Raw genomic sequence first — 27,398 nt, 5'->3', positions numbered from 1 at the left:
GACGACGGCGCCATTGAAACTGATCGGAGTCTGATGACATGCGCGCGCGCACACACACACTTGCACACACACGTGAAGATCAGGTAACTCTATGCCCCTGATCCCTCCAGATGAGAGGTTTTATTTTGGATCCTCACAACACAATGACCTGTCCTGTAGGTTGGAGCCGGGAGTGTCACCTCTCTGCTGTTCGGTGTATAATCGGGGTGTAAGCTGTCAAGACCATGACAGCACCTCCTCACCCAGGCAGTCAGTCATGAAGCCCACGTTCTCTACACCTCTATCCCTAAAAGTGGGGGCTCTGCACCAACTCTGACCACATCACTAACACCTGGCCTGGCTTCTTGTGCACACACGCACGCACGGGGCAGTTTCTCCTAATCCTCGACTGATGCCAGTGCACCCATGGCTTTTTTTTTTAACCCATGCTAAGGCTCGGCCTGGGTGGTGTTGTAATGTATACTCCTAATCTTCTTAGATTAACCTCAATAATACTGAACATGCTGAGGGTATCTAAAGTATATTGTAAGGAATCAGCACACAGTGTGTCCGCTAATATACATACATACCAGAAAGGATTCAAACAACAGGACTTGATCTTCTTTGTTCTGTAAATTTAAATGAACTAACAACTTTTTAAAAAACTGTATGTAAGGTGATTGTGTAAGTCTGCACCTGGATTGCATAGTTAGTTGTGTATAATAATCCATTATTAATTAGAAACTTAATGGCAGTTTGTCTGTTTTATTTTATTTTTAAACATGCTTTTTAGTTTTATTTGCCTGGAAACTTCAACATCAGATTCAAAGTTTTAAACTCGTAAATAAGTCATATTTGAAATTACAATTGCTACACACTGATTTGAACTTCACAATCATTGTGTGTGTGTGTGTATTAGTGTTTTAAGTGTGATAGGGATTGGGCTGCCCCGCTGTCCCAGGCCTTTGATTGAGGGAGGTGGTGAGTGGAGCTCCTAACCCCTCTCTAACCCCTTAAGTCCAGTGCAGTCAGCAGACACTCCCTGCAGAAAAGCAGCAGTGTTTGAATAGTTCCTCTGGCTATTTTTATCTGGGAATCTGCCTCTGTGCTGGACCCAGGGAGCTCGGGTGGAGGGCAAATATCTAATCTAATTTCGGACGATGGGAAGTCACCAAAAGGACTTCTGTGCCACTTGCATTGTGTCGATATTTTCTGTGTGTGTGTGTGTGTGCGTCTGTGTGCCGTCGAGTATTGAAATGCTGTCTGGCGCCAAGTTAAACTTCTTCTCTTGTCACCCTCCTCCCTCCCCTCACCCCTCTCTCCCATCCCCCATTCCGCCCTCTTTTTTTTTCTCCTCACTTTCTCTCTCTCCTCTACCCTCCACCCCATGTGAGGAATGCAAGATCACGTTTGCAGTTTTCTTTTCAACCAGTCTTTCCTCTTCCTCGGCCTGTCAGCCTTTCACTTTGCTTGTTCCCTCGCAGTCCTAACCTCGTTTCTCTCTCTCTCTTTCTCTCCCGGCGTGTTCAGACCTGTTCTCTTTTGTACGTCAGGGCACATTTTGAACTTTGAGCCAACTCACCGCAGCCCGTGTTCCAATGAGAAAGTTATGTGCATTTGAAAGGCAGGGCTCTGGGTGGGAATGCCACGGCGGTTGTAAAAAGTGTGTCTTCGTGGGAACAAACTGTCCCAAACTGTTGTTAATAAAAAAGATGGAAACTGGTGTGGTAAACTTTTTAATTTACATCTGAGCTCAGGCATTTAGTGCAATGTAACAGCTGGACTGTTTGCTGGTACGGCACTTTTGGGGCCAATGCAACACTGATAGGGAGTCTATTGTTATTCTTTATGTGTAGAGGTATATCAACAGGAAAAAATTGATGAGGTTGTTGTTCATTAACTTTCCAGTAATGTATTTTACAAACTAACTAGCAACATACCTCAGAGACACTGTCTTCCCTCAGCTCTGATGTGTTATTTGCTGCATGTGAGAAAGATCAACGAAATGTCTCCACTTCCTCCCACTATCCAGAAATGAAGCTAAGATATATGCCGGATATAAATCGCCGCCATCTAGCCCATTTGGAGCCAGAGCCTGGGCAGTAGTGATTGGAGGATGGAGCCGTGGTTACACATGCTCAACCAATCACAAGGCAATCTCAGCTGTCAACCAGCCATCAAATAACTAATTAAAACCATCACTGTGATAAGAAGTTCCTAAAAGGACAGAAGCCGTCTTTGAGAAAAATGTAGCTGACTTTTAATTTGGTCCATGTCTCATCTATTAACATGGGGGAGGTGGGATTTTTGACCTATACTGTAGCCAGGCACCAGGTGGGGCTCAAGACACTTTGGCTTCACTTTTTGGGAGCTGTCAACATATATGTACAGTCTATGGTGTGTACATACAGATGCTACATAATTAGCCAAATGGTACTGTCCAACAGAGCCAGCAGTAACAAACTGTGGTTGTGTGTGAGGGAAGGAAATAAGTGGAAAGACAACATCCTTTGCCTTTTATCAGCTGCAGCAGCTTGATCTGATGTCATCCTTCTGGACAAACCCATAAACAAGCACTGTCTTTTATACTTGAGATTTAGAAACACAAACCCATAGTTTCAGCCTAAATTACAGTGAGTGATTGTTAATCCTCGAGTTGAGTCACAGGCCAGTTGCTAAATGCTGCTCTCTAGCTCAACTTCTTATTTCTGAGACGGATGAAGCCATCCTATGAAGTGTGTGTGCACGTGTGTGTAGGAGGGAGATAGTGGTTTCATTTACAATCGACTGTTGTGTGTTTATGCACACACACACACGCGCGCAAACACACACGTGCACGTGTCCCTGTAGGGGAGTGAAACCTTTTTAAGCATCGATTGACCCACCCATCCCACCGTCCTCTCCTCCCTCTCACTAACATTTCTATGTCACCAATCCATGGACTAATACCCCAGTGGCAGCTCCTCTTCCATTAGCCTCCTCCTCCTCTTTCCTCCTCGCTCCCCTCAGACCCCCCCTTCTCCATGTCACCCTACCATATCACCGGACACCCTGATTTATCAGCCAACTTGACTTGAGGGCCAAATGCAACATGGATATCTGCTAACTAGCTCAGATATTATAGAAAACTGTCTGTCACTGTCAACATGTATCAGCAATAGGCAGCGGTTGGTGTTTATTCACCCTGAAAACTCATATAAATATGAGCTTCAAGTCAGACTAGACCACACGCTGGGATCAAGCGTAAGTTGTCATGTAGTACTGATGCAGTGCATTTGTTGTGCATACATACTGTATGTCCATACAAACACACAGACACACAGCCCTGGGCTCCATCTAAGATGTGTGGTCAATGGCAGAATCAACTGTGGTGGATTTCACTCGCAGCAGGAGAAAAGCCCGACTATTTTTGCCCACCGGCCATCGTCCTCTTAAATGTTCATAAGACTTTCTTCCTCCAGGACACTGGCTTTTTCTCGGCTCTCCAGGTGTATGTGTTATTCCTGCTTGTGTATCAGTGAGTGTGCTGGCCTGAGCGAAACTGAATAATGCATTGGATCATTGGAAAGGTATTTATAGGAAAACAGAGTGATTAAAGTTTAATGACAAAGGCGGCCATCAGTGCTGCACATCATATAGCGCATCTTCCTCCTCCACACACACACACACACACACACACACACACACAGACACAGACACACACAGAACGCACGTACACAAGAGAGAGAGAGAACAACTGAGAGAGTTGGAAACAGGCTCATCTCATCACATATTTGTCCATAAGTGTGCCCGCCCGTTTCACATGCTGTACCACTCTCTGCTCTTTTAGTGCCTTGACCTGAACACATCCTCTAGTGTTTTTGAGCCATTTGGTCATTTGCTGAAGTCTGACTAAATTATTGATGTTGCTCATACGTAGTTAAAGACAGCATAGACAGTGTTTTGGGCAAACACCTGTAGTCTGCACCTCCGTGTCCACACAGTTCACTGCGGCGGCTTCTACGAATGCTCCTTTGAAACCTTACAACAACGTCATCAGTGTGACTTACACAGCGTGCAGAGTGCACAGACTTTGCTTATGACTCTCCCCCGACCACACAGACGCGCTCATACTCTAAATTTAACACCAGCCACAGAAAGCTCCACAACCTCACTTGATGCAAAATCCGTTTGAGTTTGTTTTTAAGTGTCCTGCATATTTAATCTAGTCTAAATGCTTTCTTTCAGAAAACCCCATAAATAAAATGAAGTTACTGTGTTTAAATGTTTAAATTTAGTTTGGATTTTGTGGAATAACCATTGGGTCAGTGAAAGCAGTCCTCTGATTATTTCAGTTACTCAATATATTATTTAATCTATCATATAATATGATCATTTACTTGCAATTTTGGGTGTCAAGTACATACTAAACTCTGGTTGAAAACCCATGTTAAAAGTTTTCACTGTAGACAATGCGCCATTTTGAAACTTACAAGCCTTTAGTAATTATCAATCATTGAACACTAACATGGCTGGTGATCAGTTCAAGAAAAAGCTTAAATCTGCATCTCTGGTCCATGACATCAACGTTAAGCAGCTTGCCCAGCCCCTGCTGTCCGTGTGTACATGTGTGATGTGTGTGCGCTCCACTGCCTCTGTACAGTAGCCCGGCCCACGGTCACAATAGTTTTATCCATGTCCATTTTTAGCATCAGATGTGGCCCAGGGAAATTACGTAATGTCCAAGCAGTTGCATGCGGGTGGGCGCACCACACACATATAGGCCTACTGTACATACACACACACAGTGATTGTTGTTTTTGGGGATTAAAGCTTTTGATGAAGTGAACAGTGAGCCGGAGCCCCTGACCAGTCACAGGGTGAGACGGAAAAGGAAAGTAGGGAATAATAGATCAAAAGCAGCGGAGGAGATTTGCAGGAGCATGAGGGAGGGAGAGATGAGGGGCTAAATGGGGAGAATCAGAGAGCATGATGGAGGAAGAGAAAATTGACAAGATGGTTGGAAGGTGCTTGGGTATTGAGCCTGATAAGAGTTGAATAAGGGAAGGAGAAAGTGAAATGTCTCCAAACTCAGGTCACTAATTAAAATCTAATTGAGATGAGGGTTTTGCAATTTCATAGATACAGTTCATTCCAGGTCTGTGACATCTAAACTCTATTAAACGAGACATAAATACTGAGCAAGAAACCGATAAGTGATTAATGGTCAAACAGATTTTATCAGCATATCTTCTTCAACATAGTGGTCTGGGTTTCAGCTGCCAGCATGTGCATGTGCATGTGCATGTCGACATGTATATATGTTACCGTAGAAACAAGTCATAAACGCTGCATCTTTCCTCTGCCAAGAGATGTCAATCAAATTAGTATGTTATTGACTATAGGCTACAGAAAGACTGCAGGAAATAAATCAGAAGTGCTGTCACCATAGTTTTAGTGAATTGCTTTTGCCCACACACACATTAATATATACACCAGGGTCCTGCACACTCTCATACACAGCATAGCCCCCAGCTATAGTGTACTCCCTGTGTGTAAGTGGGCGTTTTGTTATCAAGTTTATTGTGTTTGTCTGGCTCAAGTATTACCCAGGTTCTGTTCAAAGGTACATCTTCGAGGGCTGGGGCAAAATGCTTATCTCCCTATTTGTATTTATACTGGCACAATATTTGGCTATGGATTTAATATATATTACAAGTGTTGTGATTCAAAATTATGATTTATTGCTACACACACATAAATGATATCTTATTTTAAATCTGCTACAAAATGAAATATTTTCCCAATCTGATGAAACAGCATATGAATGCCCTGATCCAGATGTCTTGTCTCGAGTGTGTGTCTTCAAACTGGTATTGTGGAGGTGAAACTGAAAACTAGTGTAGCTATCATTTCATGGGAAACCCCCTTGCTACCTTACACCTTGGATGGATGATCTGAGCACTTTTGATTCAGCGATCAGGACAATAGATTGTGTGAATTCCATCTTTATAATGCGTGCCTTTGTGTGTGTGACACATAGCCGAGAGGTATCGCTATTGTATGTTCATGTACACATGTACAATGTGGTGCAAAAGTGCGAGACCACTTCCTGAAACGCACAAGCAGTGAGGTAGCGCCTCATGTTATGAGTTCCACCAAGCAGAGGTAATCGGTGTGTTTACACTCGGCTCTTACATAACGCCGGCCGAGCAGTGTACGGACGGAGGGGAGAAGGTTCATCACTCTCTCTCTTTCTCTGCCAGCCACTGTTTTATCTCTGTGAACTAACTTCCTTCCCCTTTGCTCATTCATTTCTCTTTTTTCACTTCCTTCCTCTTGTCCTCATCTGTTTCTTCAGACACCTGTTACTACGGTGCATATGCCTTCACAACATAATGTAACATTAGATATAATACAACACACATTATCTTAAGGCACTTTAACGAGAAACCTGTCGCATTTGTAATGTGAACAACCAAGTGAAACACCAAGTGATCCTGGACGGACTGTCAATATCATCCTTATTTTCAAATGATATTGCTTCTACTCCCTCTCTGTGCTGGCGTTTCTCTCTGCTTTTGAGTGTCTGCTTCAGATCAGGTGGATGTGGTCAGACGGCACATCTTATTAACTGGTTCTGACAAAGCATAAACTCAGTTGGCCCTTTTACATCACAATGATGATCCTGCATCTACTTCCTCCGCACTTCATTGAACATTGATAACTCAGAATAAACATTGTGCGGTTCAAGAATTGAGATTGTTACTCTTGATGGCCTCTCTGGGTCTGACAGGCCAGTCAGGGCCACGTTGTTGGATGAATGAAACACTGTCCTACTCCCACTCAGGGAGGCCAGAATGAAACCATGTATAACACTGCTATTAACCTTAGATTATGTTGTCTGGTTTTGTTGTTAGGCCTGTGGCAGTGCAGGGAAGCTTTGTGTTTACTGTTGAGCTCATTGCTCAGTAGAGCTGATTGACTGCTATTGTTTAGATGGGTGTCTGGTACCATGTAGTACAGAAAGGTTCATGCAGCAGGCTGCGATGGAGCCTGGCCGTCTTGTAAGGTAAGCTGCTTCAAGGCCTTCCATCAAAAACCTCTGTAGCTCTGCCTCTGCATCCTTTTCTCTCTTACTCTTCATTTCTGTATTTTTGCTCTTCTCTCAAGTTACATCATCATCAGCCTTTCTCTCTTCTGTCTTCCTCCCTCTCCCGGGCTCTTGCATAACACCCAGCTTTATTTGCTCCAGCTGAGGATTCTAATCTTTCCCACAAAGCACAGCGCAAGAGCAAACCAGGAGAGCAGAGAATGGGAGCCGGGCGCGCTGACCTTTCTAACGTGCCCGTGTGCACTGCCTCGTTAACTCAGCCACTCCATCCATTAATGAGATCTGGAGCAGGGCTTTGTTTACAGGCACCAACAGCACAGCATCGAACTCTGTGTTTTGTGTGCTTGTAAAGATAGTTTTCATAATTTTATGCCTTTAGTCTGTCATTTCAAGGGGGGGTGGGGGGGGGGGGGGGTGTATTTTTGGGTGCTGGTGTCTGTCCCACCTCCTGCTGCAGTGTTGTAGGTGCATGGTCTCACTTGGCAGCCCTATGCTAACTGGGGGATAAGCACTGATTATCTACACAGCCTGCATTAGGAACACACACACACACACCTTGGGAGACCCTGATGCTACATGACGAAGCACATTCCACCATTGTGACCAAATGTGCTCATGTCATAAAGAAGATGAACCATATAGCTCCAACCAAATAGGACATGGTATATTATCGTATTAAAAAGTTTGTGTGTGTGTGTTCCAACAGCAAATATGCCGTGCAGAGCAGTGCTCATTGAAGCAAATTCTCCCTCTCTGATTTCTCCGAATCACACACACACACACACACACACACACACACACACACACACACACACACACACACACACACACACAGGGGCACACACACACACAGGGGCACACACACACACAGGGGCACAAAGAAAGACACAGTAAGCCGGCTGTCTGGCAGCGACGTCTGTGCGAGGTGAGTGTTACATAAGGCTGATCAACACTACTTAATCAGCTTTAGGAGACATGTTTAACAAGCTGACCAAGTGGGGTGGGGGGGGTTTAGTGGAGGAGAAAGAGGCAGTGAGGAGTCGAAGGGGCGAAAGACGAGGGCAAGGGCGCAGGAGCAGGGGGGAATGATGGAAAACAGGAAAAACTGAGCGAAGGACGAGAGCAGTGGGGGGAGAAGAGAAAGCGGTGACAGGCGGTGACACGGCATGTGTCTTTTGTCCTGTTTACGACAAGATAAACAGACACACAAACACGCTGTGCTCTGCCCTCTGTGTCCCCCTCACAGACCACTGGGATGCAGAGTCATGACTGCCAGGAGTGTGTGTGGGTGTGCATTTGCCAGTGCAGGTCAATCGCATTTTACATGTTAGATTGTGTCTCCCTGGACCTGAGATTTTTACAATCTTGTGTTAAACGTGAAATCATGATAAATGTTGAATTTACTGAATCAGCCAGTATTTGTTGTTGCCATCCCAGTGAGTCACCACTCTTGCAAATTTTATTTACCAGGAAATGGAGCCAGTTACCTAGACTAAAATTTGGACATTAGGCTACTGAAAGTAAATATTGGTTTCATTTTGTATAAAGTAAAAGTGCGGCTGTGGTTTGGCTGTGTGTCCTCACTCATTTTTGGGGAGTTTTCAGACTACAATTTAAAGGTTCAGTGTGTAGAATTTAGTGACATCTAGTGGGGAAGTTGCATGTTGCAGCTGAATACCCCTCACCTCACCCAACCCTTCCAAACATGAAAGAGAACCTGTGGTCGCCTTCAGTTTTCATAAAAACTCAAAAGGTGTTTAGTTAGTCCAGTTTGGACGCCCGTAAAAAGCATGGCGGTCTCCGTAGAGAGGACCGGCCACTGATGTAAATATAAAGGGCCCATTCTAAAGAAAACTTTGCCTTTACATTTGTCTTTTCTTTTCAGGGCAAATTGACCTAAATTATCATGTTTAGTTTATTTCATGTCTCTTGACTTGTGATGGCAGCTTATTCATCTTGTGGTTCACCACTGCTAAGTAAACGTAGAGGACACCACTCAATCTGAATGAGTGTATTTCAGTAATGATTAACACATTCGCTCTGGTTTTGACAGTGACGGTGTTGTTAGCATGTTTGTTTTATGTCGTTCCTTTTATTTCCTCTCCAGCACTTTTTTTTCTCCCTTTGTACTTTTCTCTCCCGTTGACCTTTTCCCAGTTTCCTTTCCCTCTCTTTTTCCCAAACACACACACACCTCTTAAAGAATGACTAGCAGATGTGGACAGAGCTTTTTTCCTTCATCTAAAATTAGCTGCGATAGAAGAATGGCAGGAAAGCGCACAGGGCTGGACGCACAAATGGGAGGGGTGGGGTGGGGGGTGGGGGGTTGGTGATGGGGGATTGATGGAGGAATACACTAGAAGTGGAGGAAGGAATAGCTTGATGGGACTCAGTGAAGTAGTGTGTATTTTTGGTACTGTTCACACACGCTGCTGACGCACAGGAACCTCTTGAGGGCACGGTCTAGTGACACCTCCGACTTTAAATGTGCTTGTACTGCTAAGTAATACACTGTGATTGGTGTTGATCCTGGTGTTTGAGCCTATGTGAAACACATTTTGTTGTTTGTTGGTGATGTTTGTTTCAGGGTGCTTCATTGTTGGCCCTTTTTCTTTGATTATTATGCCGTTTAATACATTGTATATTCAGGGCCTAGACTGTGAGCAAGGTGGTTGCATTTGCGAGTTAAAAGTTCACGTGGTTGTGTTCATGTGAGTGCATGGTGTGCAAGCTGTATGGATACTGAGTTAGCCAATGAGGATGAAAGTAGAAGGTTTTTATACTGGCTCACTTGGTCTCCTCCCATGTTCTGTCTTCACGTTATTTTGCTGTGCACGACACACAGATGATTAAACATCTGACCAACTGAAGGAAACTAAATTGGCTCTCAGTCGAGTGCATACCTCCGCCAAGGTCCAACAGTCCCCTTATGAAAACACATTTAATTTTACTAGAGCTGGATTAAAAAAATATCATTTGTCTTTGATTTCTTTGAGAAATCAGCAAAAATGTCACAAAATGCCCTCTCTCGCAATTTAAGATAAAGTAAAAAAGGAAATCCTGGATCCGCCCCCTGATCCCCACCCCTTCCATGGAAATTATTTCTTGCGCAATTCTGCTAACAAACATATGCGGAAGAAAACATCTTCTTGGTGAAGGTAGAAACAGTCTTGAGTACTGGTGTATTTGTGAAGGGAAATTATGTCATGAGTTAACTGATTTGCAGTAAGACCAGTTAGCTTTGAATTGCTGTTAGAAGTGTATATACTGTGTGAGTCTGTGTGAAAACAGTTTCGATCAAATCTCTAAAGTTATAAGCAGCAATGCAGGCCTATTAGTGTCGCCATCATCATGATGCAACATTGCTGTGGAACTTCCCAGCCCTAATTTTGGTAATTACCCATCTATTAGCATGTGGACGCTGGTTGTTGTACACAGTTCCAGAGCTGCTGTTCTCCAAATCAGCAGAAAGGTGTTAAGGACAACAGCCCTGGTTGGTAAGCGGCCAACGTCCCCTGTTCACTCAGCACCCAAGGGCCCGCTTAGAAAACCAGGCCACCATCCCTCTGCTTCACCCTCAACTTAGATTTATCTGTCCCCTGATGATTATATAGTCTACAAGGGAGTCAACAAGTGTTACTCAGCTGTTTTATCAAATACAAGCACTGTCAGTGGGCATTTTTGTTCAGTAGAAAAAAACCTCCATAGTTTTTATGCTACAACTGTGTTTGTTTTTCATAAAACACGAGGTAAGTGTGTGGTTTTCTACCTTTCTCTCCACGTTGGATACCTTGCAGGGCATCACCGGCACAGTTTGCAGCAGCGGAGCTATGAGAAAAACATGATTCCCCAGGGCCAGTCACCTATTCCACTCTCACCTCCAGTCTGAACAACAGCATGCAGCTCATAACAAGAGACACACACACACACACACACACACACACACACACACACACACACACACACACACACACACACACACACAGAGTACATCCACAGGCTTCCCATTAGAGCTTTGAGATTTTGAGGACAAGCATGGATATGTTTTATGTGTTTGTCCGTCGTGTCAGGATATCAATCGTAGCTCTCTCTGAACTCAAGTAGGGGCCACGTTATGTCTGACTAACTAGTGTTATTTAATGTGTTACAAATTTGATGTATTTATTTGAATGTGGGTGCTACTGCTGACACACGAAAATGAACCATTTGGGTTTAGTTTGAAAAAAAGAAATGCAAGGTGGGGCCAGTAGGCAAGTTATGCAATCTGTGTGTCTGAACATCGTGTAACACCATAACAACTACTACCACAAAAACCCTACGATACTTAAAAAGTACATACAGTAATTACATTGTTGTGCCGCTTTAAAAGGTTTTGATAGTAGAACAACAGGATAAACAATCAAATCATACAAGTAATTTGATTAGAATTAGGCTATTTCTGAAATGAGAAGAAATGTTTTTCACTCTCAATGAACAGTGAATAGCTTAAAACACTGTCGACACAGTTTCATCCTCTTATGTCCGAAACACTCAAAATGTTTGAAGACTGAGCTTTCAAAAAGAAGCACTTTACCAAGGTTACCTCAGCTTACTACCTCTCATATCTAAAAAACATATAATGTCCTTTGCTGCTCAATTTAACAACCTCCATATGTGCAAGATGTTGTTCCATCAAAATTTATAAAAAGTCCTGACTCGGTCAGGGAGAGAGTAATAAAAATTAAGTTAATGTGTTCTGCCAGAGGGAACACATAAAGTTGTAACTAGTGCTAAAATTGATGAGTCGATGAATATATCTAGAGAAAATCAATCTGCAGCATATTAGATAATCAATTTATCATTGGTGTTTTACGAATTACGTTTTTTTTTTTTTATCCAGTTACAGGCTCTTCTTTGCCTGTTTTTTCTTTTTTATATAAATGTACAATACATATCTTTATGCTGTGAGGACACAACCTGTGTTTTTCACAATCGTCCAACTCAGACTCATTGCCCAATGCAAAGTATATTAATCTATTGTCCATATCCCCTGAATCAGTCAAACTGTGTTAGAATTGGATGAGTTGTATAGAGACAAACTTTTTGATTATTCTGCTAAATTCTCTCAAAGTTTCCTTTTTCACCAAAGACCTAAATTCACTTCGGATTATAAGTGATTCAAAAACACACCTTTATGCCAATGTAGCAGAGTGTTGATCCGATTTTTTGAAAGAACAAGAACAGCTCCTTCTAAGCTGGGAGACGTCTGGTGCAAAGATCAGGTGTCTCTCACTTGCCATCACGCATCCAAATTGTTAATCCACTGTGGAATGCGTCGGCATCAGATGCGAGACAGCAGGTCTGCGTGTATGTGTTCATGACTCATTTGTCTTCTAGTTTTTGTTTATTTCATAACATTGTAGGAAGAGGAGAAAAAAAACAACCCACAATACAATCTAAGTGCTGGCTGCCAAACAGAGCAAGCCTTGCTGAGTCCTTTGACATGCAGAATATTTTTCTCTTGGAACTCTGCTAAACTCAGAACGGGCTGCCAGTACGCTGCGTCGGGTTTAGAGGCTTTTTCTGCCTTGAGCAGCCCCCCTGCTCTTAGAGACGGTGGAAAAGTTGTCTTGTTCCCAGCCAAGGCTTGTGGACACACACACACACACTTTTAATACACACACTTTTAATACACACACACACACACACACACACACACACACACACACACACACAGTGCCATGTAGCACAGAACTCTGTCTCCTGACGACTACCTGTTGCTGGCAGATTCAGCCTCCTACTCCTCGCTCGCTCCTTCCCTTCCCTTTCTAATATCTGGTTTGTTTGAGTCCGTGTTCCATGCTTGAAAGCATTAATTGCCATTTATGCTTTATTTTTTTGTTCTGTTCGTTTCTGGGGGGGGTATTTTTAGGCCTTAAGTGTCTGGTTGCTAGGAGACAGTGTTAGGGAGAGAGAGAGAGAGGCAGGAGAATGGAGGAGAGTTTGCGTTGTGAATGCTGAATTACAAACACATTCACGCACTTAGTCAGCACTGACGCACACTCGCACACATAAATATACACACACACACGCTGGATGTTTTAGCCTGTAACTGTGTGTGTGTGTGTGTGTGTGTGTGTGTGTGTGTGTGTGTGTGTGTGTGTGTGTGTGTGTGTGTGTGTGTGTGTGTGTGTGTGTGTGTGTGTGTGTGTGTGTGTGTGTGTGTGTGTGTGTGTGAAAGCTATATAACTCATCTCCTTCTGCTCCTCAAACTAATCACCCCCTCTTAGAACAAGAACATAAACATTTCTCACTAGAAGTAATTGTTGTTTCTGAGTATTGCCTGATTTGGTTTTGATTCTAGCCAGATTTTAGTGTACTGTCATTGTCACACACTGACACAGACACACACACAGGAAGCAGATCTGTTGGTGTATAACAGATGCTAACATCCTGTCCCGCTCTAGTGGCACATTCCAGGAAACCACCTCCCAAAAATGCCACCTGTCGCTCAGAGACACACACACACACACACACACACACACACACACACACACACACACACACACACACACACACACACACACACCCACACACACACCTTCTCTAAAATGCCGATATATTGTTCAATCAACCTGTGGCAAAGTCACTCAGAACCAGTGACAAAATCTCGATAATAGTTTGTTACAGCCCCAGGCAATTTAGTAAATTCAAATTTTTTACAGTAGTTGAATGTATTTTAATGGCCTGATGTTTTTTTTGTCAATGTCTATATTTCTGTCCCTATTCGCTCACACAGCCAACACACTCTTTCAGGCAGTAGTGAGTGTGGGCAGTGTGTTGTTGAACCAGAGGTGAAGTGTCAACTGGCAGCTCTCTGCCAAGCTGTTGGCTGGAGAAGTACATTAACACCAGACTGTGAGGTGGGGAGACAGAGTGAAGGAGAAGAGAGGCGCCTGTGGCCGGTAGCATGGCCGTGTTAGGCCTTAACAGCTTATCCCTAAAAGTAACTTTGAAGGACATTAATTATTAGTCTATAACAAGGGAAAACTACCATTAAATTTAGTTAAGACACACACGTATTTAATTTGATTTTCAGTTCAGCTGTTTTTTTCTGGGCAGGACTCCAAAATGTAAAGATATTCAGTCTTCATTATAAATTATTAATAGATCAATTAATAGCAAAATAGTTGTATTTCAGCCCAGTGAATTAAAAATGTTTCACTTCCATTATGGAATAAGACGTGAAAAGGACATGCGATTGTGTGCGTGTGTGTGTGTATTTCTAAAGAGAGAGGTGAATGTCCTGGGAGCAGTGTGTCACTTTGGTGAGTGTAAATATACCTAACAGTGCCCGAGAGCAACAGGACTTGTCTCTCATACACAATATTATTTAGCTGTTCTTAACACACTCTGGGGAACACACACACACACATAGAGACACACACTCCCACCAGGCGTGTTTATGGGTGTGATTACACAGGGAGAGCTTCAGATCAGGTGCAGTGCCCTGAGGCTTCGTGTGTGTAGTGTGGACAGAGCTCAGTAGTTTAGTTCACAGGGTGCTGCTCGTCCAACATGCATTTGAGGCTGCTGCTGACGTTTGCTCTTCTTCTCTTCCGGTTCCTGGATAGGTGTGTGTGTTTGTGGGTTTGTGTGACCTGTATAGTGAGTTCAAGTACTAGAGTATTGGGTCCTCACAGGCTAAAATCAAGGTCACACCAATAAACGCCGCCTTTTTAGAAACCAGGTGACCCCTCTTCGGTGATATTTATTGAGGGCGGTTAATCTAGTGTTCTTAATCTTATTAAATACGCCCCGGTTGATTTGCACAGTTTAGTCCATATATTTGCCATTATTTTCAAGCAATGCTATATGTTTTAGATCGATTCTCCGACTTTCAGGTATTTCACTGCTGTTTAAAATAAATGTACAACTTCTTGTTATGTTTTTCAACATCTAATTCACTTTTTTCATTATATATTGAAATCAATGAAAGTAATCTTGCTTACAAACCAACTTAATAACCAATAAACAAACCAACTGTGAACATATAACCTCCTTGGTGGATGTAAATATGCAAAACCACTGAATATGAAAGGATGGTTCAGAGATATGAATTACTTTCATAATAAAATGATATGTGAGTTGGTAAACCAACTGTAAGTTTATCATTAATTTTTTTCAAAATCAACCGTGAAACACACGTCCTTCCACACAAAGCTTTGCATCAGCGGATGGATACTTAGGACACAACAAGTCTTTTCCAGTCTCACAGTGGAGCCTGTGGAGTGGATGTGCAGATCTGCAGCGGAGGATCCCTATGGACGCTCTGGCCTTTCTGTTTTTTTTCCTCCCTCTCTTGCTCCTCCCCTACAATTTCCTGGAAAAGACGTGCGTCTGTTCACTGGAAGGCGAGCTATACAGCACTGAGCCGAGAGACCGAATCTTACATCATGTCCTTCTCCTTCTTTGTCCCACTTGTGCTCTCATCTCTCTCTCCTCTTACTCCTTCAGCACTTCTGTACTTTCCCTCTTTTCACCATCCATGTTGTGTGCCCTCGCTCACTCTCTCACTTGCTCTCCTACTGTTGAACAATAACCCGTGTGTGTGTGTGTGTGTGTGTGTGTGTGTGTGTGTGTGTGTGTGTGTGTGTGTGTGTGTGTGTGTGTGTGTGTGTGTGTGTGTGTGTGTGTGTGTGTGTGTGTGTGTGTGTGTGTGTGTTACTATTTTTGGCCCCTCCAAGGCCACAAAGTACTCTCTTCTCTCCTGCTCTTTCCCTGGTTCTCTCTTCTGCAGCTATACGGCCCCTTAGTAAGAGCCTATAGAAAATGTAGACCGCATGTGGTGACATCTAGGAATAGTAGAGCAGCTTGCGAGGCTTATACATGTTTTTGTGTGTGATGTGCGTTTACCCCTCCTGGCACACAGGTGAGGCAGGGGTTACCATGACCTCCTGTAAGAACAGTTCCTCCAGGACAAATTGGTCTCCATCTAAATTATTCACAACAACACACGTTTCTTTGGCAAACCTGTCGAATGTGTGACAACTTGCCGACCTCATCTAACTCTAGTTCGACAGAATCTGACATGAGCCAGTGTAAAATCAAGATGGAAACTTCTAAGCCCAACAGTCAACAGTTCTTCTCCTAATCTGCATCTCCTCCAGACATTTTCTCTGGTGACGGCTTTGAGCAGCTGATTCCACCCTTTGTTTTTGAGCAGACATGTTGACAGACATGAGCTGTAGTTAAACACGCTGCAACATGCTGAAACGTTTTTCTCACTCTTAGATTTTGGGGGAGAAAATTCAGTTTTTAGTCAAACAGTTCCCAGCACAAGTTTATAAAGTCTTACCAAAAATAAATAAATCGCATTTCAACTGCAAAGCTTCAAGACCTTCAGATGCCAGCATGTACTGGTTTGTTTATGATACTAAATTGATATATTTGGGGTTTGGACTATATAACAACGTCTGAATTGAGAATTTACATTAGTAGATCATAAATATCATCAATGGTTAAATCCCTTCCTATCTCTTATACTATACATATAAGACATTAAGATGACTGGGACATTTTCATGTTCCAGCCAATACCTAAACCATTTTGAGTTAAAGGTCACTTCCTAAATGATTGATTTTCCCGACCGTCAATGTCCTTGGTCCTCAACTTTTTTGTGTCACCGTCTTGTGTCTCCGTCTCTCACTCTCTAATCTTCCTCTACCGGCCTATTGGATTTTTAATGGACATGGTGGGAAGAGTACAGACATTTTGGGAGTTGTACGTATAGCTCTAATTACCCTCCTCCTCCTCCTCCTGCAGAATCCCTCTTTCTCTCCCTACGCTCACTCTTTCTTTTATTATCCCCTCATCCCTCCCCTCCGACTCCTGGTCTTGTGTTTCTGTCTTCTGTGCTCTGCTCGCTCTGCGCGGCGCTCCGGGCAGTTTCACTCATCCAGGCGGCTGTGACAAAGACGAAGCTGTGTATACTTGTGCATGAAATACAGGCAAATACAGGCTGGCTCTCAATATTTAGTGCGTTTGCAGACCCTCTGAGCTCACGCTGACCTCACTCTCACCCACGCACCCACTTGCACCGGTCGTTTCCCACATCCACGCTAAAGCTGAGTTGAGTTAAAGTAGCGCTGTGCCAGCCAACTGAAGCTAATGGCTGTTCAGAGGCCCTGCCCCCGTGTAAAAGCCCTGAGTCTGCAACTCCGCTGTTAGTTTGGCACAGGCCTGTCAGTTGATTTGCCGCTGAGTAGGACTCACAGCTCTGGGAATCTCTTTTCTCACTCTAGTACTTTGTCTGGCTGCCCGTCTGTCTCTGCCCTCTTCCCATCAGCCCTCGCTCCCCTCGACACCTCAGTCCCAGGTTGATGATGCAGCCGCAACTGAAGAGTTCCATGAATTCACTGATCATTTTCTCATTTAGCTGGTTTTTATCTAACAATCAGTCCAAAAAGAAAACTGGAGGATATTTTTGGAGTTGAAACTGGAGGATATTTTTGCCTGTTACGAACAGCAGGTAAAAAATGTAATACTGGGTTTTCCGCAGGGAGTTTAAAAGTCTAAAGAAGTATAAAATTCTATATTATAAATATTCTCTTACTAGGCTACTTCACCATATCGCCACTCGTGTGGAAGTGTAAGTAACTCTGGTGAAGACAGGACATATTTAAGGATGATAGCAAAAATAAACAGATTAAATTAGTTATTAGCTTTAAGAAAGAGGACAAGAACTCGATGTGAAACAGTGGCAGAGTGCAACTTTATCTATCGCCTACCGCTGTGTCCACCTCCTCACTGCATAGCTTCATCTCTCTGTATCTTGTCAAGTCTATTGTCCTTGTCCTCTTTCTTTCTTTTCTCACTCAGTTGCTTTCATCTCCACGGACCCCCCCCCCCCCCCCCGCCTTCTCCTCTTGCGGTGTGAGAGAGAGAGTGGAGGTTATTGTTGGTCTGGCGAGCGGCGCACATAGCTGGAATAGCAGCAGTGGTAGAAGTCTGCTTGGGGCCTGCCACCAAGATCACACAGAGGAAAAGAGGCATCCGCACTCCTAGAGAGGAGAGGAGGGGAGAGGAGAGGGGGATGGAGGGAAGGATGAGGAGGGAGGGGGGGTAAGCAATCTGAACTGGATGACAACAGACTACCAGACGAGCTATGATCTCATCGCCCCCTTAATCCCACCCCGCCTCCTCCTCCTCCTTCCTTCCCTCCCTCCCTTCCTCCCTCCCTCCCTCCCTCCTTCCATCCATCCATCCATCTACCCCCTCTCTCCTCTCCCACTCTTGCCATTGTCCGTCTTTCTTTCTCTTCCCACTCTTGTTTCCCCGATCTCCCTCCCCTGTCTCCTTTTCTCCTACTTTCTTCTCTCTGTTCTTCACTTGTCCTAATGCTCACCCCATCTCATCTTGCCTTCTTCTCTTTCACTCCCTCACTCCCTCCCTCTCTTCGTCCTCCCCCTCTTCGCCCCCCTTTGCATCACTTTCTACCACCTGCCCCTCACTTGTCCCAACTCGAAACACACACACACACACACACACACACACACACACACACACACACACACACACACACACACACACACTCAGAGAGAGAGACAGAGGGAGAGAGAGAGAGAGTTCTTGACGCACTTGCACTCTCTTTAGTGTCCCAGGGCAGAGATTAGGCGCACCCCTATCGTCAACCCTCCACACCAGTCTCTACATTATTGATGGTGTGTGTGTGTGTGTGTGTGTGTGTGTGTGTGTGTGTGTGTGTGTGTGTGTGTGTGTGTGTGTGTGTGTGTGTGTGTGTGTGTGTGTGTGTGTGTGTGTGTGTGTGTGTGTGTGTGTGTGTGTGTGTGTGAGAGAGAGAGAGAGATTGTGAGGCCTGCACATCCATGCTGTAATGGCTATCTGGTGTCTCCCTTGGGAGGGAAGGGGGTGAGGGAGGAAAGGAGCCAAAGAGAGGGAGAGTCGAGGTCAGAGAGGTTAAGTGTGGTGGTGGGGGTTAGGTCCTGCTCTTCAGGCTCATCCTCGCTCTTTCTGTCTCCCCCTCTCATCTTTATCCAAATGCACAGTTTCACACAGTTCGTGTGCTCACACACACATATTCCCCAAAAATTCATTGCTAAAATCCCCCCTACAACTCTTTCAAAAGTGAGTGTGTTTGAGTGTGTCTCTATGTGTTAGTGTGTGTGTGTGTGTGTGTGTGTTAGTGAGAGGGTGGGGATTATGTTTAGAGGAATGCTGAGAACAAGAACAGGTGTCTTTGTCCTCTCCACCCATAGTCCTACCCAGGCCGAGCTGTCCTGACTCACACTGGATCAGCTATCTCACACACACACACACACACACACACACACACACACACACACACACACACACACACACACACACACACACACACACACACACACACACACACACACACACACACACACACACACACAAACTCGCACACACATGGCCACAAAAGTTGCTGTTGTGTTAACTATGCAACTTGGTCTCTTTGATGTAAAGGTTTTGACTGATGGGTGATAAAAAGCACTCAACACCCTGACATGTGTGTGCACGTACAGTACTGTACTGTTCACGCGCACACATGTGCACCATACTTATGCCTATTTATCGCCACGGTCACGTTGATATACAGTGATGCTGGTGACAGTGAATTGTGCGTCATTTTTCAGGTAGAGCTTGTCCTCTTGACTTTATTCACACACACACGCACGCACACACGCACACACACAGTGCTGCTGCTGGTCCTCCAGGTATCAGTTTCACTCAGTGACCTGAAATATGATGTGTGTAATGACCTCTGTGGTCCACGCCAAAGTCAAAAAGATCATTACAGATGCATCTCTACAGACCTACACACACAATGGTACTGTCTGTTCAAACAATAGAAGTTATGTTGGCTAATAAAACAATATCAGTAATTATCACAGTATAACTGTCATCAATATAACAAAGTTCTAACATATATCAATATATAGCCTATATATTGTATAAGCTAAGTGAGGCGGTTTAACACATATTAATCTATGTCAGATTTGTAAAACCACAACATTCAGGAGCAAAAATCTGACGAAGAAAATCGAAATAAATAATGATAATCATCAATATTGGCTGATGTGAACCTTTTTATTTAGATAGAGTTTTCGGCGGTATCGCCCTATATGGTACCGTGAAAGCGTGAAATTAGAGTTAGGCCTTTATGGATTTTTGCGTGCTGATACCAGTAAGTAGGGGGATATTTCAAATATCAATTTATACTAATATGATATGTATATTTAAAAACATTTTCTGTGATTCTAAAGATGTCTATCAAAACCCTTATGACAAAGAAATGTAACTGAGGCTTGTTATTTTACAGTTTAACCATAAACATTATTATAAATAACTATAAAGACAAAACACAAATACAACCACATATATAACTTAAATTAAGAAAATAAACATACATTATTTTATCTAAAATAAATCAGTTGGGCTCTACTTAGAATCAGTTTTAATCTGTTTCTTCTGTATGTAAATGAGCAACCAAAGCTCAGTTACACAACAGACGCCGAGTACAAAACAATCATCTACTGTCGACCACTGAGCTCTGTGGCAGCAGTGGTCAGTGGACGGTCAGTGGTCAGCACTACTCATTGAATCATCTCAGATTGGGGATTCGATCAATCGCCTCCCGACTTGAGTGGAAACGCGTCATTTGCTATGACACAGTCCCCACCAGTTCACTGTGTCTGGAAACATTGTGTTGTCCTCTGCAGTGGGAGTGTGTTTGTGTAGGCGGTGATGTGTTATTGTTGGAGGAGCGTGCTCAGCCAGGCCAGTATGTTGATGATAGCCCCTGGTGTGTTGCTCTGTGGCTGTGTAGTTCACTCAGGGTTTGATCACGCAACAAGTGTTTGTTTGAATGTTCGAAAGAGAAACAGGAGGTGGAGGGCGGGAAGGGAAAAAGGAAATAAAATGATTCCGAGTGTTGTTTCATTTTCATGCTAACTCGCTACCTACACATGCACGTCTGGAAAGAGGCTTCGCAAAATGAAGACAACACAGTTTATGCAGTTTTTACACCCATGGTCATTTCACACATTGTGATGTTTGTTAAAAGGAACAATAATCCGCAGTTTCAATAAAGTAGCCTGCACAGCCTGTTTGTTGACCGTTGTTTGCCACCTGCTGTGTTCATTATATTCACAGATAAAATCCCGTCTGGATTTCGGAGATTGGAAAATGTGTAGGCATCCTCGACATTGTTTGACTAATATTCAGAAATCTTCATTTTGAATCCTCCTGAGTAGGTTGGACAACTGAGTGACTCATTGGCCGTGCCTCGCAGATACATCAGTGTGGAGGAAAACCATCAAGAAATAGTGGTTAAGAATAGGAATTAGCCCACGTTTAATTAGTATGAAGACACATATGATGATAACTTTCCTCTCAGCCTATTCTTAACTAAGAACCGGAAACCTTAATATGGCTAAACCTGCCCCTGCTCTGTCCTTTTTATATAGTGTAAAAGTCAAAAAAAGAAGATAACACATGTCGATAAATGATTGTAGTAAACACTTGTGTGCACATTCGTAGATACAGTCTCTGGCAGATGTGCTATCAACATTATTCAGTGTTACGCAACAGTGACTAAATGGTAAGAGCCGGTTAGTGCAGCAGAGATTATCAGGGCTATCTATCTCTGCCTCAGGCTGTCATCCAGTAAATCCATCGACAGGCCTGCACATCCATAATCTGATGATTTGGGCCTGTTTGTTTCCCAATCTCCAGCCAACTCATTTCCTCTGTTGTTGTTGTTTGTATGCTGTACAGTTACACACAGGAAGACACAGGCCCTCATGCTAGCCTTTCTATGTCCTCTCAAAATAGGATGTAATGGCTAAATTATCCAAGTAAATCGACAATTAGTAACCCCTGCTCATTGTAAAACAATTTCCTGGTAATATATTATTTCTCTCAAGTTTATCCGTTTGCAATATTTATTCTTTTGTGTGTGTCGGTCAGATGCACAAATGTGGATCCAAAATAACACTGCTGCAGCCATAAAGAAGGTATAAAATTTAATCAACTTGCACAACAAAAACTGTCAGGCAGCTTTTAGGGGCTTTACACAGCTGCCTTGTTTGGTCTGAGACTTCAGACTTTTCCATTTAGACTGAATCAAAATATACTAGTATGATTGACAATTCAGACCATGGTCCGGACCAGTGGACCAAAATTGAATCCGACTTTTTTGGATGGGTTGGACTTTCAGATCTCTTGCAGGAAGTTGAGACAGCATTAAATAATAGAAAAAGAGAAAGAAGCGTAAGTGGCCCGTAGGATGGCTTGTAGTCTTTGCCTCAGATTATATGATGTTTGGACAACAATCATTTTGCTGGTGGTAATCCCATTATGATATTACAGTAGCAATGGAATTAACAATGACACGAACCTTGGTTTGGTCCAGACTTTCAGTTGTGAAAACGTCCTCATTAAAAATGAATGTACATCATTGCATCAGACAGGTTAGTTATATTTTCCTGCACTCAGTGTAATGGGAAGCTTTACATTATTTAAAGTAATATTAGCAGAACTGTTCGGCATTAAATATCCTGTACAATGACACTTTGGAACCTCCTCCCTTCTGCGTGTATAAGTGCTCTGAGGATTATTGTGTCTATATCTGGCTGAACATTACACTGTAATATTCTATTTTGCTCTGTCGTGTTCAATTTTCTTGACCACCCAGGCAACAGAATGTTGGTGGGAGACTCGCACAAACATTTTCAAACACGTAAACGCTCTCAAACTTACATTTGGGTGCACACATGCTCACACAAACAGTCATATACCTACGCCCACGGCCTCAGTCTGCCCCGCTTACTCTGCGTTTCCTACAAGCAGCGGGTGGAGGGAGATGGAGGGACAGACTAGAGAGATGACTGGCGGTGCTGTTTTCCTCTGGTCGGAGGAAAGAGTGACTGCATGAGAGGAAAGAGGTGGAGGAGAGGTGGAAAGGTTTTGCATGGGCCTGACTGTTCCACAAAGCCCACTAACACTACAGCTTTTAGTGTTGCAGTGAACATGTGTGTTTCCTGTGAATACTCTCTGTGGTGAGATGGTGATCTAATGAGCGGGGAATGTGGTTTACATGTTCGTACCTTTCATTTACAAAAGACAATCAGGAGAGATGATCTGGGACAGAGTTCTCTCCTTTTTCACTCCTTTCTCACTCAGTTGCTTTCATCTCCACATCTCCATCTCCAATCCATGTCCATAGAGGTTATGGCTACGACCCATGGACCTTACGTTTCCTAATAATATTAGCTACTGTGGTCACAGGAACTTCAAGCTGCTTGGCAGTGATATTCTAGCCTTTGCTACCATCATGCTTGCCAATAATTTTCATTATCTCCTCAGACAAAGCTCTACTTTCTCTTGACCATGTTTAGTGCTGTACACACATCTCCTCTGTGTTTAAAAAGGACTGACACGACTGAAGATAACTATAATAGTAATTGAAGGCAAAGGTCTGCCTGAAATGTCACTTCAGTCCATTTATTACCACCTCTTCTAAGGGGCAAGAATTCAGCTGTTTTTACAGATTCTTTGTTTTATTCTGTGATAAACTAGAAACATGTCAGTAAACATGACAAAGGAGCTTTTAATTTCAACCCTTTTCAGGAAGAATGGAGCTTTGTTTCAATGAGATATAAGGGTGCCAACACTTTTTAGCCACCCAGACGGCCTTGTAAGATCAAGACAATTAAATATACAGCAGTGTCCTTGCAGGTCAGGACATACAGTACTACGACGCCTCTCCTGTCATTGTGTGCGATGTCCATTACCTCATTTCCTCTCTTCTTCTTCCTCAAAGAGTGTGGGGGGGGGTGAAGACAGTACTATATGTGCAATGTGACATATGATTGAGGACACTCAAGCCTGTGCTTGACTGAGCTGCACTGTTGTGCAATATGTGATCTATACTAGACGAGACACCTCTCATCCTCGTTGCTCTTATAGAATAGACTCCACTCACCTGATACACCCACAGCTGCTGACTCCTAATTGTAACTGTATCTCAGCCTTTTGTATTTCTTTGCTGTACAGCAGTTTTGCATAGTGACTCACATTGGTTCAAATATCTTTCAAAAAGCTGAGTTTTCAAATTAATGAATATGAATTTGCTCTCCACATCACCGTTCTTTGCTGTTCCTGCCCTGACACTAACCCCCCACTCTCTTCCCCTCTCTGTTTCAGGGATCGCCTTCCCAGAATGGGCCTACAAGCCCGAGTCGAGCCCTGGGTCCCGGCAGATCCAGCTGTGGCACTTCATCCTGGAGCTGCTCCGGAAGGAGGAGTATCACGATGTCATCGCCTGGCAGGGGGACTACGGCGAGTTTGTCATCAAGGACCCGGATGAGGTGGCCCGACTGTGGGGCGCCAGGAAGTGCAAACCCCAAATGAACTACGATAAACTGAGCAGGGCACTGAGGTATGACAACAGACAAACTGTATGTGAGAATGTCTACTAATTCATTCATTTGTTTCTATTTTTTAACTTCTCTATTCGTGAAGACCAGCAATTGCCACCGATTTTTCAAAAAGCCTTTATTTGCGGTGAAAACACTTTCTGTTTAGCAGAGCCAAGATTCAAATATAACTCTACAGTGCACTTTGAACTGAGGGTCTTGTTATTAAGTAGAAGGAATAAATCTAACTACGTCATAAAACAAATGACTGAGTGATTAAGGGCCAGACTAAGAGCTGATTCAAAGATATTTATGAATCTGCTTCTTTAGGAAGCTGCCATGGTTCAGGAAAATAGGTCAGGTCCCCTCTGAAACCAGGCCTGATAAATGAGCTTGCAGTAATCTATTGGAGCTGGTCGTCTGACTTCAGAATACCAGTTTTTACCCCTTAATCCCCCAGAGAGAAAAAAGAGGACTTCAATATTACACTTAGTTAGATTTTTAGGATTCTTTTAACTATTTCTCTTAATTCATCGTTGTTTTTGGTTCCTCTTGTTATGTAGTTGTATGATTTCTGTTTTTCTGATTGTGTTCTAGTGATTTTTTTTCTTGTTCTCTCTTGGAAAAGAAACCTTAATCTCAATGAGGCTTAAATAAAGATTTAAAAAATATTGTTGGGTGTTGGCAGGAATATTTTAGGTGCCCCCTGCCAGGCTGTTAAAGAGGCAGACTTAAAAGACTTGACACTCTTTATTTTGTTTTTATAAATATTTGTGGGCATATTTTATGCCACTAATATGATGATCAACAGTTTAGAGGATGTCTGCACATGTTGATTGATCTTTTTTTTGTGTGTAGTCAAACTAGTGCTGGTGAAACTGTTTAGTAAATGATGTTTAAACTCCACACAGTCATTGTAAAGAAATGTTCTGTAATCCCAACTGAGAATACCTCCTGTGACCCTGGCAGCTGATTCCAGTTACAGCACTGACCCGCTGGAAGCATTTCATTCAGACCCACAGACCCCATAGCTTTGACTCCCTGGCTCTGGTTCACCCAGGCATTCCATTAGTCATGCCTTACTGGGCACTAATAGCACTTAACCAAGTCTATAATACTGTTGCAAGACTGACCCCATGACACGTGCCTTCACGTGGTATTTACCTGGACAAGTTTAGCTGCTGTTACGCTCTAAGTGGAGTTACAACACTGACACATTTGGCCAGCACAGCCAAGCTCATTAGCGTGTTACAACAGTGATTTGGCAAACGTTTGGGAGTTAGCCTAAATTCAAGCTCAGGCATTAATGTCATGTGAAAATACGACTTATGCAATATCATGGTTAGGCGTTCTGTTTATCATTTGTGTTGTATGGATGGATAGGACCACGGTATCTGGTTTACACAATCTGTACTTAGAACAACTAGGATGGCACTCAGTAGAGCGCATACCTCCACCAAGGCCCAACAATCCCCTTTAATTCAATCAAGCTGCACCAAATTGCCCACACTCATGGACAGTAGTTCTCTATATATTTCAAGATCTTTGCAATATTGCCTCGGATATCGGTAAAGACAACTGCAATATTCAAGAAAGTGATAAAAAGAAAATCCTGTATCCGCCCCTTTGTCCCCAAAAGTTAATGGGTTCTGTCTTGGCCTATTTTTAATCCTCCCGCCAAGTTTCGTGGAAATGCGTCCTGTAGTTTTTGCGTAATCCTGCTTACAAACCAACAACTTACAGAGTGGGATGAACACATAACCTCCACCAAGGAGGTGATAACTGCCCTCAGCACATTAAAGTTAAATATTAGGGACATCACAATATCCCTGGGGAACTCTTTCAGCACAGCCTCTCTTTCACTCTGTGTCTTGTAGCCCTGGATTCTATTTACACATTAAACAGGTCCAAGATCAGACTAAGCACTTTATAGAAATTCGCATAGGCCATCAACAGATACATTGAATTGCTTAATTTAGGAGCGGAAAGGCTTATGTATGCTCATTTACACTGGTGAGATTAAGATAACGTCTGTTACAGATGGGATCCTAGGAACAGAGGGAATTAACATGGACTACTAATGTGTGCCTCCATGGGATGTACACACACACACACATTTGGACTTGGAGTCCGGATTTAGAATTTCTGAATTAGAGAGAAAAAGAATGTGGATGGGGATACTTGTGGTCAGGCTGTTTATTTATAACATGGCCATCCTCTTGAGCTATAACAGATTTGGAGCTTAGGCTGCACTAAGTGCTTATATATAGCGGGTCTTAGTGCCCTCTGATGGGTCGGCTTTAGGGCCTGATTATCAACAGGTTTTCTACACAGGAGTTTCCCCTCTGGAACTCTTGTGTCCTCATCCATCCTCCTGCAGGCACATCGTCTCCCTCTGTGCCTGTAAATTGGCCAGAGTGACTTCAGACTTGAAGCGAGCAGGACGGTCAAATGCAACAAGACACAGGCACGTACCCGTTGTCACCTGATTTGACACCAGAGCTGTCGTCAGTACCTTCACTGCAAGAGACGAGAGAAACGCAGCTACTCAAGACCCACATGAATAGTAATGTGGCCAGAGGATTAATGACACTAAAGATTAATGAAGTTATCAAAGCAGCACACAAACACACATGTGCATGATTTACAATCCCCATATGGAGCAAACTGTTGGATTTCAGGCCAGCTCGCACCCCTCATGTGGAGAAAACCTGGAGTCTGCTAATAATGGAGACCACAATCGGCATGTGGCAATTAGCACACGCACACATGCTCACACACTTGAAAAGGCATGGCTGTTTTGAAGTGTTTTTTTTATCACTTAGTCTTTGTAATTATTATTTTTACCTCCATGATCTTATTATTTCCTGTCTGCCATGCAC

At 43.3% G+C, this 27,398-nt stretch overlaps 1 protein-coding gene across 1 annotated transcript in view; it reads left to right on the top strand.

Moving 5' to 3' along the window:
* erfl3 (Ets2 repressor factor like 3) overlaps nt 1-27,398 on the top strand; it is a 44,004-nt gene that overhangs the window by 6,450 nt on the left and 10,156 nt on the right. The window contains exon 2 of the mRNA XM_034611041.1: nt 24,305-24,539. Coding sequence (XP_034466932.1) covers nt 24,305-24,539 — 235 coding nt within the window. The remainder of the gene's footprint in view (nt 1-24,304; nt 24,540-27,398) is intronic.

The sequence above is a fragment of the Hippoglossus hippoglossus genome, chromosome 16 (genome assembly GCF_009819705.1).
Source record: "Hippoglossus hippoglossus isolate fHipHip1 chromosome 16, fHipHip1.pri, whole genome shotgun sequence".
NCBI classification, from domain to species: domain Eukaryota; kingdom Metazoa; phylum Chordata; class Actinopteri; order Pleuronectiformes; family Pleuronectidae; genus Hippoglossus; species Hippoglossus hippoglossus.
This window is presented reverse-complemented; position numbering and strand designations above follow the sequence as displayed.